This window comes from Ipomoea triloba, chromosome 11 (genome assembly GCF_003576645.1).
Source record: "Ipomoea triloba cultivar NCNSP0323 chromosome 11, ASM357664v1".
NCBI classification, from domain to species: Eukaryota; Viridiplantae; Streptophyta; class Magnoliopsida; order Solanales; family Convolvulaceae; genus Ipomoea; species Ipomoea triloba.
Genome location: NC_044926.1, coordinates 11,966,555 through 11,986,067, shown reverse-complemented (window position 1 = coordinate 11,986,067; position 19,513 = coordinate 11,966,555). Strand labels below are relative to the sequence as shown.

Sequence of the window (19,513 nt, the reverse complement as noted above, 5' to 3'; positions counted from 1 at the left end):
GGGGGGGGGGGGGGGGGGGGGGGGGGGGGGGGGGGGGGGGGGGGGGGGGGGGGGGGGGGGGGGGGGGGGGGGGGGGGGGGGGGGGGGGGGGGGGGGGGGGGGGGGGGGGGGGGGGGGGGGGGGGGGGGGGGGGGGGGGGGGGGGGGGGATTTAGGGATTTGAGTGAAAGGAAGGAATTAGGGGAAAAGGGATTGTAATTCGGTGGGAAAAAGATAAGGTGGGAATAAAGTAGAAATTCAAATTACATTGTTTGGTAGGGATGAAGAGAATTATTGGAAATGAGAAGGTAAGAAGTGGTATAAAGACTAAAATGTCCTTGTGTAATAATAATACTAAGGGAAAAGGATCAAATAAGCACTTGAACTTTACCTAAGAAGTCAATTAGCCCCTTAAACATTTTAAAGTAGCAATTGAACCCATCAACATTGTATTTTGGTACAATAAAGTCCAAACACCTATTAGTGACCTGCTATCACAGATCACTAGGGTTCCGGCGATATTTCCTGCACTAAAGTCATGAGCGACCGTGAAATGGTCGCTAGTGAATCACCGAAGAAGAAGACAAGAAAAGGTGCCCATCTGGGTCTCCTTTTCACTGTGAGAAGGAGAAGGCGACCCAAATGGTCGACATTTCCTTCTCACTATGAGAAGGCGACCATCTGGGTTACCTTCTGAGTGGTTGCCTTCTCTGGTCTTCTCCTCCGATGATTCACAAGTGACTGTTCTACGGCCACTAGTGACTTTAGTGTTGGATGCTTTGTACTTAGATTTTGATGATACCAAATTTAGGAGTTTAGACCCCCAAATTCACCTATCAAAATGAGTCGTTGTATAGAACGAACTGATAGACGAATCATTATCTAGTAGAGTGGTTAATCATGTATTCACAGACATCAACTCATCACCTTGCAGATAGTTCTCATGTGTCTGTGTATCAATGATGAATCATGAAGACTGAAGACTTGAAGACTCGTAGACTTGAAGATATGAAGATCAAAAGACAACGACCAAGAGGTTATCAAAAGACCGAATCATGGAAGGGTTTACCTCTTGAAATTTATCAAGGCCGAATGATAAAGGATGATCATTCGAGAAAGTTATGGGGCAAATGATAAAGTCAATCATTCATAATTGAGCACCCAAGGGACAAGTCGTTACACTATTCGATTGGACAAGCCAAAAACATTCTTAGAGCGATAAACAATTTGAAACCTTAAAGTGTGAGATTATCTACATTAGACAAATCAAGTCCTAGGAACATATTCTCAAAAAAAAAAAAAAAAAAGTCCTAGGAACATATCCCAAGGTCAAAACTTTTATTAAATGTCATGTCCTTTTGTGCAGAACTATAAGACAAATTGTCTGCACATATTAAGGATAAAAAGGTTAGAAAGTATTGACACCCACATGGGCTCAATACCCAGCGGTTAATACACACTGGTCAAAGGGTGTTTTGAAATTTTATCTTCCCTCCAACGGGACAAATTTTCACACCTATAAATACCCCCTTAACATTCAGAAGGAGCTGCTGGTCATTCTAAGAATTCATAAGTTTTAAAAAGTTTGAAATTGCAAGTTACAAGTGATTAGTATGAGATAAGAGAGAAAAGCTTCAAAGTTTATATCTAGACACTAAAGAAATCTTGAGCTGCATCATTGTTCGATTCAAGATACACTCAAGCCAAGATTTCAGTTGGAGGAAAGAAGAAATCAATTCTTCAAATAACACTCTCTACTTGGAGAAGTAGAAAAAGGCGGAGTAAATTTAGAGAAGTTGAAAAACCTAGTGAAAGTTTGTTGTCTGGCTTTGTGATCAAGGAGACAGACTTAGTGGTGTTATTGTACTAAAAGAAGATTAGTGCAATCCTTCATGTGTTGTACTAATAGAAACTTGACCAAATACATGAAAATTCAACTATATTATTATATTGTACATTTTAATATATTTATATATTTAATTTTTTTTATATAAATTAATATTAATAAAAAAAAATTCTGTGCACCGCACGGGTAAAACACTAGTTTAGTATATAACATAACTAAAAAATATATTTGAACCAATAACCTATTAAGCTTACTTAAAATTGTTTAGATAATATATAGTAATATTTTGAACTAATATTTAAAATATTTTTGGATATATTTATTTGGATAAAATGTATATATATAGTTTTTACTTTGAAGTCTAATATATATGAAATTTCAATATCTGATATTTGGACCAAACTTATATTATCATATAACATAACTAAAAATATCTAAACCAATAATCTATTGAATTCAATCAGATCTAAAAATGACCTTGTGGTCTAGTGGCATCCGGTTGCACCCCCATGAGGAAGGGGGTGGGTTTGAGCCTTAGTGGAGGCGCTGTTGTCTCTTTATGCTTCAGTAGGTTGAGAAAATATATAAAACATGGTGAATGTAAGCAGATACATTATATAAGTAAAAAATAATGGCGGGAATGTGGTTGTAGTGATATATAGATATTCTATTTTTCATTTAGAAAACAATTCTTAGAAATTTTTCAGTTTTTTAGAAAATTAAAAATTGTTTATGGTTTACACAGTTGTTGGGAAGCGCTAAGCTAGATCAAGGAGCTAACTCACAACTGGTCTTACACGCTATAAAATCGGGCTCTTTTGACTCTGCTTTCGATATTGTAGTTGATGATATCAAAGAAACTACAACCACTATAAAAGGTGCATGTTTCCTTTTTGCTAAGTGATTTGCTAATCGTGCCGTCCACACTGTAGTTAGGGAGGTTGTTTCTGTATCAGGTTGCGTGGAGTGGATCGGATGACGACTCCGCCTTTTTATCTTTTAGAATGTCTTACATTTGATTTAATGTTTAAGTTCTTTTAGTTTTTTAAATGGTTTATGATTTCGAAATAGAATACACTGCTAAGAAACATATTTTCTGTTTTTTATTATCTAATTCTTCAAATTTTAAAAAAATTGGAGAAATTTGTTCTATTAGTAAATGCCGTAGCATCTAAATTAAATTGGCGGTGGAATGCTTCCAACACTCCAAAAATTGTCTCAAATACAATTGTATTGTCTTACAATGGGACCTAGATGACATTTGGTGTATATTCTTTTCTGATTTGATAAGGTTCACACTGAATCCATGTAGGGTTATTTATTTATTTATTTATTATTTTTAAAATCATAATACATGTTCTTACATCATGCTAGTGAATGAAACTTTTTATTATTATTATTAATTTGCGATAAGATTGAATTAATAAATGACTATAAATTGAAGCTGTGAGATTACTACATTAATGATCTGAGTACCAATTTTTTATTTTGATTTTGATTTTTTGGATTAAGACCATAAAAAATACACTAACTAGCACATTACATTGAACTCTGTCAATCTTGTAACACACCTAGTTGACCATTGATCACCGCCCAAACCTCATTAGCTTCTATGATCCACCTGGATAACACCCAATATTATTATAAGTAAACCTACCGCTCACAAAAAGTCGATCTTAGATCACCCATCAAAGATCAGCCCGCATTGAAAACTTATCAACTGATCACAGTGGTAAAATTTGTCACAAAAAATTAAGGATCAAAGTCTTATCAGCGATAGTATAAGAGCAATCTCTTAAATGAGTGGGTCTTCTTGTCGCAATGAGAAAAAATCTAACATATTTTGATCAATTGAGTAACTATAATTTACCTCCTTGTGCGCAAGTCTAAGCACAATTCTACCTTTTTGTCACAAACCAAACCCTCACACATAATTTATCTCTCTACAATCATGTGGAGCAGCGCGCTTGGAGTGCATGATTATACCTTTTTAATTTGTCTCAAAAAGTCTAGATCAAATTCTCACATCTTGCCTCATTTTAATCCGGTCCAAACCCTTTGTAGCCAATCATTATGATCCACACAGTTTTGTGGACCACAGTCCAAAAACACATATAAAGTATATTATTCTAATGTACATTATTCTAACTCATAAAATAAATTATCTTATCTCAAAAATTTTCTAATTTTAACTCATAAAATGCATTATCTTACCTCAAAAATTTCATTATTCTAACACATATAAAGTACCTTATTCTAACACATAAAATACATTATTTTAACTCATAAAATACATTATTTTATTCCAAAATATTTATTATTGTAATACGTGTACGTAGTAAAGAATTTTTATTTTAAACATTCAAATGACATTGTTTTGAACAACGATTTACAAAGTGCACAATAATTTGCACCTGTAGCTACCATCAATATTAAGTTTAATGGGGTGTTTCCAAAAAAAACAACAAAACAAAAACAAAAACAAAAAGTTTAATCGGATCCAACCCTCACTCAACATTTTTCAACGTAAGTAATTAACTAACCTGGGGAATGGGGATGCGTATAAGATCTCCCTCCAATAGCCTAACGTGTGTATGTATGTATATATATATATATATATATATTTATTTATTTATTTATTTATTTATTTTTATTTATATTTATATTTATATATATTGTGGAGAACGAGAGGCATGGTCTCGAGTTAGAGGGTTCTCCGAGTGACAATTCTATTTAAGGGTGGGCATTTTGGATTTCGATTCATTTTTTTTTTTCGGTTTCGACTTTATTAAATTTAAACCATTCGATTTAACATTAGAGTTCGATTCGGTTTGAAACGGTTCGGGTTCGGTTCAGATTTAATTCGGTTCGGTTTAAGTCCCCAAATTTTAGCTTTTTCTAATTTTCAGAACATACTATCACATTATCCATATCTAAAATCTAAACATTAAATAACAAAATAGAAGCCAAGACCTTGTGGTCTAGTGGCACCCGGTTGCACTCCCATATGAAAGGCTGGGTGAGTAGTACTAAAAAAATATATATATAGCAAAATATACTAAGTACTAATTGTGAGATAAAGAACAATTGTAGCAAGCAAAATTCGGTTTGGTTATCAAGGAACTTAGATTTACTACTTTATTTTTATTTTCGTTGTTGTTGTTGTTGTTATTGTTGTTGTTGTTGTTGTTGTTGTTATTATTATTATTAATTATTATTATTAATAAAACCTAACAAAGTTCGATTCGATTAAGTTTTTACTAAACCGTTCGACTCGGTTTGGTTTACAAGAATTATGAACCATTCGATTTTTTATAACTAGTTCAGCTCGGCTCGGATCGATTCGGATAAACCGAACCGAATTGCCCACCCCTAATTTTATCCGTGGCTGCAAGTAAAGTGTGAATATCAATATTGAGGAGTGCATCTTACATTTTTTTTCAAACAAAAATGTTATCCTGTCGGTGCAAGAATTAATGTCAAAACCATTCATTTTATTTATTGACCACATTAATTTCATGTGTCATGTGACTATGTGAGTGAAATTAAATGTGGTATAAAAATTTAATACCTATATATAGTGTTACTTCACAAATAAAAATATATGGTTTTAGTAATGTTTTTTTTTTTTTGTTTTTTAATACTTTCCAAGTTTGTAATAGGATGATTAATGAGAGGATAAAATTTGGGGTGGAGCCGACACAATAAGTTATCTATTTTATAAAATTTTATTGTTGAAGTTAATTAAAGCAAGCAGTAAACAAAAATTTATTTTTTTGGAGTCTAAATATATATACATTTTCTTGACTAATTAACTAGAATTAGATGTGCCAAAGACCTTGTGGTCAAGTGGCATCCGGTGTTCCGATTAACATTCCCATATTGACGATGGGAGTGGGTTCGAGCCTCAGTGGAGTCAACGGTTGACTCGTTGTGCTTCAACCTCATGGTACATTTGTAGAGGGAACATTAAGGGTGTGTCATTTTCTGGGTTTTCATGTTTCGCTACACTTGGAAAATTCAGTCATTTTCTGACTGGGAAAAATGAGTCCAAATTGGCAGAAAATGACTTCCACCTAAAATGGGTGGAAGTCATTTTCCACCAAGGGAAATTGATACTGCATCGTCGGAAACCAAAGCCCTGCTCTGGTTTCCGTTGTGGAAACTAGAGCAGGTTTCTCGGGTGGGAAACTAGAGCAGGTTTCCAGCGGGAAGGTTTTTATTTTATTTACTTTAAAATATTATTTTTATATTATTACAAATATCTTAATATTTTAAATAAAATAATAAAAATATATAATTATACAATTCTACTCATTTTCCAAAAAATGAATCAAACACACAAAGACAGTTTTCTAGAATACATCCAAACACAAAAAATGAATTTATTTTCTGAAAAATGACTCATTTTTCTGCTTTCCAAACACACCTTAAGTATTCAAATACAATTTTTACTTCAAAGGTTTTTTTTTTTTTTAACACAAACGCATTAATTTGTAAAATGTTATTATACATTGACAACAGGAAATTTGATTGCATGCAATTATACTATTTGTATGACTAATCTAAATTGTGTGTAATTAGTATAATTAATATTCAACTGTTAATAATGCTAAAATGCTAAAATGCTAAATATGTTTTCGTAGTTAAGTTATGGAAAAGCACTTAAAATAAAAAGAAGAAGAAGCCCTAAGCTAGCTTCGAAGAAGCATCTAGCAGATCGAGATAGTCCGAAAGTTTGGAGTGCATATTCAATTCAAATTATTTTAATTGAAAAACTTGTAGAAGATTTAGGGTGTATGCGTTTGGTTCGCACATGCGAATCATAATCGGAATAAGTATCAAATACTTAGTAATGATAATGGTAATGATTTTTAGTAAAAAGTATTTTACATGTTTGGTAGTAGGGTAGAATGGAAATGATTATTAATAGTTGGGAAGCTGAGGAGAAAGAAAAATGAAACCCTTATTTTATTAGAGAATGCGCTTTGCAATTAATAGGTAATCAAAACCCATAGTAGTGTTATAAAAACATGTCAACCAAACAATAACAAGTTTGATACTCTAACTAAACCCGCCAACCAAGCACGCACACCCTTAGTTTTAAACAAAGCTTCTATAAGACTATAACATATCATGTAAATAATGAGTTAATTCCATTTTTGGTCCTAGATTTATAGGCGTCATTCCACTTTTAGTCTTTTTTTTTTCAAAACATCCCATTTTGGTCCTAGTATTATTGTGGCATGACCATTTTTTGTCCTTTATCAACAAAATTGTTAAAATTCTCATAAATGCAAGAGCATTTCAATCTTCAAATAAGAATTTTTTTTCAAAAAAGTAAAAATAAAAATATAGCGGATTAACTTACTTTGTAAAAAAAAGATCAAAATGTCATTGTATTTAACGTCATTTTAACGATTTTGTTGAAGGAGGACCAAAAATGATCATGCCACAATAATACTAGGACCAAATATGGATGCTTTAATAAAACATGACTAAAAGTGGACTACCACCTATAAATCTAGGACCAAAAATGGAATTAACTCTATAAATAATGGTAGAAAATCGTTTTTCATGACTAAATGCATGTACATTATATATTTGATTGGTAATGTGTGTTGTATTTGAATAAATTTTTTAATTTAGTATTTTATAGTTTATAATAAAATATTAAATTTATTTTAACGTTGATCTTGCCCTAGTTATATTATGACTCTGTCACTAGTGTGGGGTTTAAATGCCCATTAGAAACTTGGGAGTTAATAAGAGACCTTGATCAATCATTAAGATTTATTGTGCACAGAATATACAAACATGGGGATGGTTCTAGCAATTGACGAGATAATTCGAGAATTACCTCCTCCAGCAATTCTTGGACAAGAGTTTTAGAGGCTTAAGATTAGTTGGCTTAAACTGGAAACCTAATGTATCAAAATAACAACAATAATAATAGTAATGATTAATATTCCCCCGCTTCATTTTACCTGTTTACTTTCCTCTTTAGTTTGTTCCAAAATAATGTCTTCTTTCCAAAATTGAACATAACTATCATTTTACATTTCTCAATTTACTTTTTTGACTTTTTCAAATTTCTAGACAACTAATGAGGTAAGTATTATTCTAAAAAATGAGGTAAATACAATTGTACTTTGTACAAATGACACCTACTTGAAAAGTTAGTAACATTTGTTATGTTGCATTAAAACCCGTGCAAAAAACAAATGTGACAAACAGTTAGGGACGGATGGAGTAATTTCTTAATACATCTACTTTTGGCATGGGTATAAATTACAATTTACATTTGTTAAGAAAATTTAAAAATCATCATTGTGGTTGCTGTTGAAATGAATATTATCGAGAATCTCATGCAAGGTTGGAGTAACCCATGATATATGAGAACTGAGAAGGAATATATATTTTAAAAAGAGAATAAAAGCCAAATAAAGCTCACATGCAATTCTACTGATGCTTGGTGGAATAAAGCCCAAAAACTTGGATCAAATCTAAGAATCTTCAAAACAAAATTAGAAATAAATAAACAATTCAAACAAAAAGAAAAAGGGACTATACACAGAACATCAAAGAGGTCTATTTATAGTGCAATCTCCCTTGCACTCCCCATCAAACCTTTCTACACAAACACTCAAAGCTGTCCTCTCTCTCTCTTTCTCTCTCTCTCTATATACATATATAGCAAGAAATAGCCATGGCTAAGCTTGCTTCAATGGTGGTATTTGTGATCCTTGTTATATCCATGCTTTCTGCCACTATTCTGGCTTCAAAGACCAGGAACCACAATGGTGGTGTAAGTGCCTTTCTCTTCTCACTTTCCACTTCAATTCTTTTTTTTTTTTTAATTATTTTCATTGAGCACCATATGAGATTCTTTAAGTATAGTGATTTTATCGCGTTTAGTCCTAAACTTTCAAATTGATCATCCGTGATCTTTCGACTTATAAATTGTTACAATCTGTGCTCTAAGTTAATCACCGATTGTCCTTCAATTATTAAATTTTAACTAGTCATGCATGATCCTTTCAAGAGGACTACGACCGGTTAAATTTCAAAAGTTGAAGGAAGTGATTAACTTTAACCACAAATAATTAAATTTGAAAGTCGAAAGACCAAATATGATTAATTTAAATGTTTAAGACAAATCACCATACTCGAAATACCGTATATGATGTTAAATTACATTTTCATGTTCTGAAAAGAGTTTTGTTTTGTTTTGTTTTTTTTTTTTTTGTTTTTTTGTTCTTTTGGGTATTTCAGTCAGGCTATGGTCCTGGAAGCTTAAACCCCACACGTAAGTATTTCTTTCATTGCTTATATATGATCTATTTTAACATGCCGTGAAAAGTTCTAGTTTGGTTTAACAATTTAAAATTTATGTAAAACGAACAAATTAAAAATGTAAAATTAGCAAATTAATAAGGAAAATACTACTTGTATTCCTACATCGTACTCCTATATTGTACTTCTTGCATAAAATATTTATGTTGACATTTTTTTTTGACCCACAAAATGAAATATAACTAATCATTCATTGTCACGTCAAGAGTAAAAGTGAAAGAATAGAAAAATGGATTACATGTAGTAGAACTATGGGTATAATAAGATCTAAAATAGATAATAGAACAAAGTAATTATTATCAGATCATATGTGAAAACCAATACTCGTATATCTTTAGAAGGAATAATAAAAAGTATGTTAAAAAGAATAGAAAAAAAATGCTAATAATTATGATAGCAAAAGTTGTTCAGTTTTAGCATTTCGAGAAATGAAAATGTATTGAGCTTTGAGCCTATTGAAAATGCTTGCACAATTTACTAAGTTGACTAATTCAGACAACCGTCATTTAGCAGCATTTGACCACATCAAACAACTAACATAACCAAACAACTTTAGATATTTGTGTTTTTTATGATCATGCTTTAGATATTTGTTAAAATGCGACAGTATTTCTGTAAGATCGGTGCAAATTTACCATTAAATATGTAAAATACCAGTCCTTATACCGTGGGCCATGAGTCATGGTTGATACTGCAGTTGTGTTGAAAGGATATTGTAGTTGTGTTGAAAGGATACCGCAGTTGTGTTGACAATGAACTGCAGTTGTGCAGAATAGAGGTCATGTCATTCATCTGGAACTGCAGTTGTGTTGAACGGATACTGCAGTTGTGTTGAAAAGATACTGCAACTGTGTTGAACAGATACTGCAGTTGTGTTGAACAGATACTGCAGTTGTGTTGAACGGATGAACGACCTCTATTCCGTGCAACTGCAGTTTCCTTTCCACACAACTGCAGTATCTTTTCAATACAACTGCAGTATCCGTTCAACACAACTGCAGTATCAGTTATGATCATGGTCCACAATGCATTGTGGACCATGGTCCACCATATAATTTGCGGTAAAATACACCATAGAATATTCAAAAATGTATCACAATAAAATACATTACATAGAGTAATCGTAGATTCATAGGCTATTGTACAGGACAGATGTACAAACAATGCCCTCGGTTCCAGTACAAGCAATGGTTAGGGTATTTTTGTACTGGACAAAGAATTTTAGGGTAACGTTATGAATTATTGGGTGAAAATGTCGGCAGAATTTATTATAGAAAATAGAAATATTATACTTTTTGTACCATTTTATTTCTCTGGTTTAATTAACAAAATTTTAAAGTTATTTTTAATTCAATTTTTCATAATAATAAGTTTAATATTAATATATAAAATTTATATATTTAAAAATTATATTAAAAATACTATTAAACACAAAAAAATTATTAAAAAAATATTATATTATTGTTTGTCAGCCAAAGTTAGAGAGTAAAATTTGAGAGTATGCATAGTAGAACTTATATACAAAATTAAGCATGTGCATTGTTGTGTTTGTCTCATATAAGAAATATAAGAATGGAGCAGATTGGATCTAGCCCATAATACAACGGTAGATGCCTAGGTATTGTACCACCATCACAATTAATAAAAGAATAGTTTCACTCTTGTGGGCATAAGCACATTGTCGGACCACGTAAATTAAATCGTGTCTTCTTTACTTTGTGTTACTGTTATTGTTTCTTGTTCTCGTTAATCTCAATCACCATGCATGTATTGAGTATTGTATTGGTTTTGGAATGGACATATATATATGCAGAGTGTCTGCCACAATGCACAAGGAGATGTAGCCAGACACAATACCACAAGCCATGCATGTTCTTTTGCCAGAAGTGTTGCAAGAAGTGCCTTTGTGTTCCCCCTGGTTTCTATGGCAACAAGGGGGTTTGCCCTTGCTACAACAACTGGAAGACCAAGGAAGGAGGACCCAAATGCCCCTAATCATCCAACTACTATTACTTTCTTAATTACTTAATCACTCCATAATAATCCATTAATTAATAATTGATTTCCCCCAATTAGTTTGGTGCATGCAATTATAGTTGCAGTTTACTTTGCTTGGATATCTGTTTTCCTAGTTCCTTTTTGTTCTTCTTTTGTTTTAATTATTATTGTTATCCGGTCATTGGTTCTGTGACCCATAATCACTTGTGTTAATTGTATTGTATGGCTCCTTTTGGGTAGAAATAATTTGTAATACCCAAGATGAGAGCTGATGTTGTGTTGGACCAACTTTTGGTCTTACTTAATTAATTTGATATGTTTTGTTAGAAAATTTATTTTTAGTTCCAGATTTATTATAATATTGTTACATCTAGTTTTTTATTGTTAATTTGTTGGTTTAATTAGTTGTTACAATATTTTTATTTACTTGACTTTAATTTTAACTAGCATTGTACCCGTGCGATGCACGGTTTAAAAATTATATTTTAATTTGTAATCTTATTTTATTGTAATGTACAAAACGATTGTGCATTGTGATAATAAACTACAAATATAACACCGTAATAGTTTATCATAGGATATTGCAAGACCAACAACAAAAACATTGACATTGAAAATTATCATTTTATTTACAAATTATTAAAAAACTTCATGCTAAACAACTAACATTCGTTGTTGAAGTACAATTCTTATTCAGATCCTTGCAAATTAGAATTTTTAGACCCGTAGGATTGCTAACTCTAGACGCAGCCACATACAATTGACTGTGTACAGACACTGGTTTCTTCAATGGCAATCCAACATGATGAGATAGTGTTTGTCATTGACTTTTATTTATTGTCATGGCATATGACAACATTAATGAGAACTATTTCCTTTGGAATTTGAAAGGCAATCTTGTATCTGATGAAGTCATAGACATTCTAGGTATCAAGACCGAACTACCAGCATTGTCACCAGTAATTATTTTGGCCTCAATAACATGCTCGAACAATCTTGTAATAATCAATCTCATACCATTTCACAAGCCTAATGAATGATCTATATTTCGCAACAACATTATAGGTGATCTAACATTCAATGTTAATGCATGGTTTGGAATTCCAGATGCTCGCAACCTATTGAGAAACTTTGGAGTGTGAACATCTCCCACTATACTGCTCGCTGAGTCGGGCGCGAAATCTTGAGATAAATTCCTTGGAATGAGTATTGCTTGTGAACATGTTTTAGTATCTAACTCTATTGCACGGTTTATATCAGTTTGAAACATAGTTAAAAATATATACTAAGATCGAATTACATAATTGTGAATATATTAATGTACATATTTGATTTCTCTTGGACCCAGTTATGCTGGGAGAGTTGTATAGACAACTTCTGCTTGACTGTGTATGTAATTGATTTCTTGTCACAACATTTGATGTGCTTGTAAATTTTAATAAACTCCCTTTACTAAAACTATAAATGTGTTAGTACTATTTGAATAAAAAAAAATCAGTTTTACCTATCGATATATACCATTTGCCACTTAACTATATAGTTGGATACATTGGTAATTGACATTCGACATCCTTTTGCATGCGTGTACAAAAAAAAAAAAAAAAAACCTTTTCTTTAGGATTCTTTTGTTACCTACATAAAAAAACGTACTAAGTTACATAACATTTTTGAAAAGTAATTCTAATCATGTAAAAAAATTCAAAATATAAAGCATAATACATAGAAAATTTGCCTTACAAAAATGAATAATCGATTTGCTTCTAAAATAATTACGATTATAACAACTCTATGAAAACATAATTTTATTCCATAATATCAAAACTTACCACTCGTATCATGAGCGACTTGAAAATGAGTTGTTCTGTCTAAAATACCTTGCGATTACATGTTAATTGATGATGCAATTTCATTATTACTCTTTATTAATGGCTTGACTAAACTCCCATCTTGCAAAAAATGAATATATAGAAAAAAATCATACTTCAAATTCGCGAAAAATATTATTCGCTATAAATATGAAAAAAACACTACTACAGAAACAACATATAACGTCGGACATATAACGTCGGTTTAAAAAAAAAACGACTTTAAAAGTGAAATAAAATTTTGAAAACTATATAACGTCGGTTGTTTATACACAACCGACGTTGTAATTCACGAATAAAAAAATAAAAAAATGAAAATATCATACGACGTCGGTTATTTAAATAATCGACGTCGTATGTCATACACGAATAAAAAAATAAAAAAAAAAAACATACGACGTCGGTTAAATAAATAACCGACGTTGTATGTTATACACGAATAAAAAAAAATAAAATAAAAACATACGACGTCGGTTAAATAAATAACCGACGTTGTATGTTATACACGAATATAAATCTATATATTGAATGCAGAACACCGCTCGGAAATAGAGTATGCAATTGATTATTCAATAAATTATGCAATTAGGCAATAAATTGAACAGCATAGCATTCTAAAACAAAGCATGCAACGCACGTAATATCACATTAGACAGCTCTAAAACAGTGTAATTAAGGTTCAAGAGAATTACCGTTCACCCGAGAGATAAATTAGAAACCTCGTATTGATAACATGTTGTATATTAACACGGTTTTTCTGTAGTTGATCTTCAATTCGGAAGCACGTAATAGAATAGAGAAAAAGGTAAAAACTGAAATTCAGAATAAAGAAGAAAAACTGCTAGAGATTCTCATTCAACCATTAATGAGAAAGTACATACAATGTATAAATCCTCTCTAAAAACTAAGCAAAAGTAACTAACTATTACTATCTCCGTCCCAAAATGGTTGTCTGGTTCGTTTAACGAGGCTTGACTGAAGTAATTTTTTAATCCAATTTTTCATATTATTAAGTTTAGCATTAATATATAAAATTTATATATTTAGAAACTACATTAAAAGTACTAAACAAAAAAAATTAAATTTAAAAATAATAAAAAATTACTAAAGAAAATAAGCAAAGAAGGAGTTGGTTTGACCAATGAATAGTAAATAGGACTGGTAAAATGGGACAGAGGTGATAGATAATAACACATATGAATAATAACAAAAACAAAATATTTTAGATTAAACCTAAAATTGTCCCTAAGATAAAATGTTTTTTTTTTTACAGTGAAAATGTGAAATTAAACGCAGAATTATAAATATATTTTCTCTCTTCTAATTTGCAGATACAACTTCTATATCTGCATATTGGCAAGTTTAGCGTTTCGAGATAACCTAGCAATATAAAGAATTTAACAGTATGTTGAGATGGCTGAGCTGGTCTAAGGCGCCGGATTAAGGTTTTTGTCCGAAAGGGTGTGGGTTCAAATCTCACTCTCAGCATTTTCCAACATTATAACCCCTCCCCGCCCGTAATAATCTTGCAATTTCTGGGTTATGGGCCTGAGCAAGTTAGGTTAAGATTCTTATTATTAGATTCGGCCTGCTATATATTATGTGGTAAATTTTAATGTGGGCCATGGTCCAGGTAACAATGTGGTTCATGAAGTAAGGGTGTGTTTGGGAACCAATTGTTACATCGTGGACCAGGGTCCAAAGTGCACTGTGGATCCTGATCCGAAACGACGTCGTTTCAAATGTTAGTGTACGGTGGACGCGAATGACTTCAGAGAATACACAGAATCTTTGTCTAGAATACACAAAATGACTTGAGGGAATACACACATTCGCATACACAAAACACGTCACAACCTATGTTTAAGTACCCCTTACATGAATAAACATAATTGTAGTCTACAATACACAGAATGCCTTCAAACAATACACAGAAAATGAAAACACCAAAATACACAAACACATCACCCCATGTTTTTAAATACCACTAACATGAATATACAAAATCTTTGTCTAGAATACACAGAATGACTTGAGGGAATACACAGAATATTGACACAACTACACAGAAATCATCCTCCTAACATTCGAGTACACAAAACACGTCACAACCTATGGTTAAGTACCCCTAACATGAATACATAGAATCTACAATACACAGAATACCTTCAAAGAATACACATAATATTAACACAAATACACATACTGGCCGAAACCACGTGATTTCCAAAAAAAAAAAACCGCTAATTAAAATTATCAAAACGACGAGCATTGTGCACCTTGGTCCACGATATAAATTGTCTTTGAGAACCCAAAAATAATTTTTCAAAATCATTTTTGGGGCTTTCGATGTTTAGCAACTTCCGAAAAGTGCGGTCAACGGAGAATGATATTCGTTGACCATGAAAAATAATCCCTTTTTTTCTGAAAAGCAACTTCCGAACAAAAAGTTTGAAAGTTATTTTAAGGAAACTTTTTCCGTGCGACCCCTCTCCCGCTCTGGCAGATCTCCTCTTGTTTTATGAACTTGCACCTTGGTTTTATAAATACGCACAAGCCATATCTAAATGCAATTTGTGCTTTCATGTTCTCACATATTATCTACTTGCCACCTCATCCTTTTCAAATTGAAAAGCATTGTTTATAATTTGGATCATCTCATAATCATCTTTCACTTTTTGGAAAACTTGTGCTACATTTCAGTATCATATAATCCAGTAGCTCATGTGGTGATCAGTTATTCTTTAAACAAACGCTTACCTTTAAGGGGTTTGAGAATCCGGAAAATGATTTCCGAAAACAAGAGCAGAGACGTTTTTTTTTTGTCATTCTATTTTTAATAATAAATAATATTATTTTATATATTTTTATATATTAAATAAAATAATAAAAATATATAATTATACAATTTTACTCATTTTTGAGAAAATGAACTAAACACACAAAGACAGTTTTCCAAAAAGCAACCAAACACATGAAATGAAACTATTTTCTGAAAAATGAATCATTTTCCAGAAAACATTTTTCAGAAATCATTTTCCTGCTTTCCAAACACACCCTAAGTATCATTCTAATTATACTTCAGTTTGATTTGACAATATTTCTATTTTTTTTTAGTTTCATTTGTCACATACACTAGTTTCATTATAGTATTATCAAAGTATCATTTTAATTCTACTACAATTTTATTTGACAATATATATTATTGCATGAGCTTTATTTTGTAGTTTCATTTCCACACACACTAATTTAATTATAGTAATATTAATTTTAATTACATTCTAGGTTCATTTGACAATATATGTTATTGTATGACTCTGGATTTTAGTTTAATTTTTCACATACACTAGTTGCATTATAACGTATACTAAAGTATCATTTTAATTATATGATATGTCATGAAATAGCCTTATATTTGTGCTCATTTATTCTTGCTTTTTATTCAAACGTTATGTAAAGGAATTTGGAATAATGTTTAATTTGATATATTTTGTTTGAAGGAAGAAAAGATTGAGTAATAAGCAAGCAAGCATGAAAAGATGCTAATCTTAGGAGAAAATGAAGATTTAAAGCACAAGGAAAACACCCGAGGGCACACCGGGGAACGAAGGAACAAAACGATAGCGTGAAGGTCAACTAGAAGAACTCACACTCACACTCACACCTTGAGTGTCAGCGTGAGTCCTCAGCAGAGTTTCTGATCAGGAGACTCACGCTGAGACTCAAGGTGTGAGTCTCAGCGTGAGTATGCTGATCAGAAACTGATCATTGGAACTCACGCTGACACTCACACCGTGAGTGCCAGCGTGAGTCTCAATGATCAGTTTCTGATTATTGAGACTCACGGTGGGACTCACACCATGAGTCCCACCGCGACTCCTATTCCTGAAGGGTGCGAAAAGGCACAAACTTTGGATTAGCTTCCAAACACTGTATGAACCCGTGCTTAACCCCTCATTACTTACTCTCCAATTAAGTCATTCCTTGAGGACGATACTCTTGTTTTCTATCACCACTAAAAATACAACTTTCATTATACTATAGTTTCATTTGACAATCACGTTGTTGAATGAGCTCTGTTTTTTAGTTTGACAATAACATTTGACAATCATGTTATTGAATGAGCACTATACTGTATCATTTTAATTATACTATAGTATCATTTCTCACACACTAATTTCATTATAGCAACACTAAAGTATCATTTTGATTTTACTAAAGTTTCATTCAACGACCATGGTCCACATAGCATTATGGACCATAGTCCACTGTATAACAACTAATATTATGTTGGAAAATTATTGTGTGGACACGGTTCACATAGTTGTATGGACCACAATCCAAAACAATGTCTTTGAATTTTATGAGCTAAAATAATGAAATTTTTGGGGTAAGATAATGTACATTATATGTTAGAATAATATACTTTATGTGTTAAAATAATGTACATTATGCGTTTAAAAATATTTATTGCAGCAGGTCGCGTTAAAATAAATTTACGCAAAATTACGTCGTTTTTAGACCGTGGAATATTTATTGCAGCAGGTCGCATTAAAATAAATTTACGCAAATTAACGTCGTTTTTAGACCGTGGTCCACACAGATGTTTGGACCGCTAACTATTGTATCATGGTTTATACTATCTATCAAATTTAATACTCCGTAAAACATTGATAAAATATAAAAACTCTGAATTGAACAAATTGTAAAAACACAATTTAATTTTTAATTTTTAATTTTTTGGATCGTAAGTTGGGTCAATTTTTATTGAATGATCCGGCTTATTTCATCTTTTAATTGTGGAGTGATAAATGTAATAACTCTAAACTTTAAAAAATTAAATTAAATCTTTTGAGGTGTAGGTTAAGTTGGCACACATTTTATTGTTTGTCTTGGCCCTACATGATCCATATTTTAACACAATCAACCCAGTAAAACTCAAATAATAATTAGACAAATGAAATTAGTAATATGTCTATATAATCCAATGGGGTAGCTCAAGTGACAAGTGAGTTCTTTTTGTAAGTAAAAATTTTGGAAGAACTCGAGTTCAATTCCCACAAGTGACTATTTCCCCTAGGCTAGCTCTTGTGCCTCTCGGAGCAAACACGGGTGGACCCGGACCGTTAAACGGACGGAAAAAGACCCGATGAATTTACAAAAAAAAAAAAAAAGTAAAATGTCTTATAAGTAATTAAATATCTTGAAAGACGTTTTTCTCCAAAATAAATTATTTTTCTTTTAATCAAAATAAGTAGTTTTTATTGACTTCATTTTCATTTGGTAATTATAAACACTAAATATAAGTCTCAATCAGAACTTTTGGTCATGAATGTAAGTCTCAATCAGAACTTTTGATCAAAATAAGCCTCATTCTTTATAGAGTTACTAATCTTTAATTTCTTATTTCAGATGTTATATTCGTTTATAACGTATTACAATTTATGTGTTCATTAATTATATTGAAAGTACATAATATTCATTAATTAATTATGATTATAATACATTATGTATTATATTATTTTATTTTATTTTTGAGAAAAAAGTGTATACATTCTTTAATTTACGGGAAAGCATGTAACCATTTTTCAAATGTGCGGCACTATATGTGAAACTTACCACCAACCTAGATTGTCCATAGTTGACTGGCTCAAACTAGTAAAACTGATGGATATATTAGAAATTGGACCGGAGCAAACCGATCCGGAGGTGCGGGTCAAGAGTGACGTGGTTGGACACGGGGCCCTGAGATACAGAGATAGAGCCCCGTGCTCTACCCGAGTGGCCCAGTCCGAGCCCCTGCTTGGGCCTCGGCCTTGGCCTGCTGCCCAGCACCTCAGGCGGGTGCTCGTTCGAGTCCGGGTGGTGCTCGGCTAGGTGCCAAGGGGTGCTCAACTAGGGTGCCGAGGGGGTGCTCGGCCGGACGCAGTCCAAGTTTGTTAAAACTACCCCCTTTTTTCGCTGGGGCGGTTTGGAGACTGGCTAATATAAAAGCCTAGTCCTTTGTCTTGTTAAGACAACATGTAACAATTGTAAGAGCATTACAATGCATTAATACAAGATTATCTCCGTGATACACAAAGTCTTTGTTTTTTCGTAATATTATTCATTTACTTGTCTAATCCTTTATTCATTGGGTTTGTTAATTCGGATCACCCGTGTTAATTAAATCCATCATTGGTGCTTTCATTGAGAGCTCGACACACAAGCTCGAGTGTTAGCTGTGACCACAGTTCGGTTCCGATTTCGAACCGGCGGTTCATAGTTCCACAAAATTGTAAACCGGAATCTTATATTATGGTTCCGGTTCCGATTCATGAACCGGTTGTTCCGGTTAGAACGGCCAATTCAAACCTCTTTCTTTTTTTCTTTTTTTTTTTAAATATATAATATCTAATATCTAATGTGTGTGTGTGTGTGTGTGTGTGTGTGATATATATATATATATATATATATATATATATATATAT

General features: G+C 32.3%; 1 protein-coding gene across 1 annotated transcript; it reads left to right on the top strand.

Annotated features, from left to right (window-relative positions):
- Nucleotides 1-8,440: 8,440 nt before the first annotated feature.
- Nucleotides 8,441-11,513, top strand: LOC115997216 (gibberellin-regulated protein 6-like). Its single transcript, XM_031236727.1, has 3 exons — nucleotides 8,441-8,632; nucleotides 9,100-9,133; nucleotides 10,994-11,513. The coding sequence occupies exons 1-3, from the start codon at nucleotides 8,534-8,536 to the stop codon at nucleotides 11,173-11,175; spliced, it is 315 nt and encodes a 104-aa protein (XP_031092587.1). The 5' UTR covers nucleotides 8,441-8,533; the 3' UTR covers nucleotides 11,176-11,513.
- The last annotated feature ends 8,000 nt before the right edge of the window (nucleotides 11,514-19,513 follow it).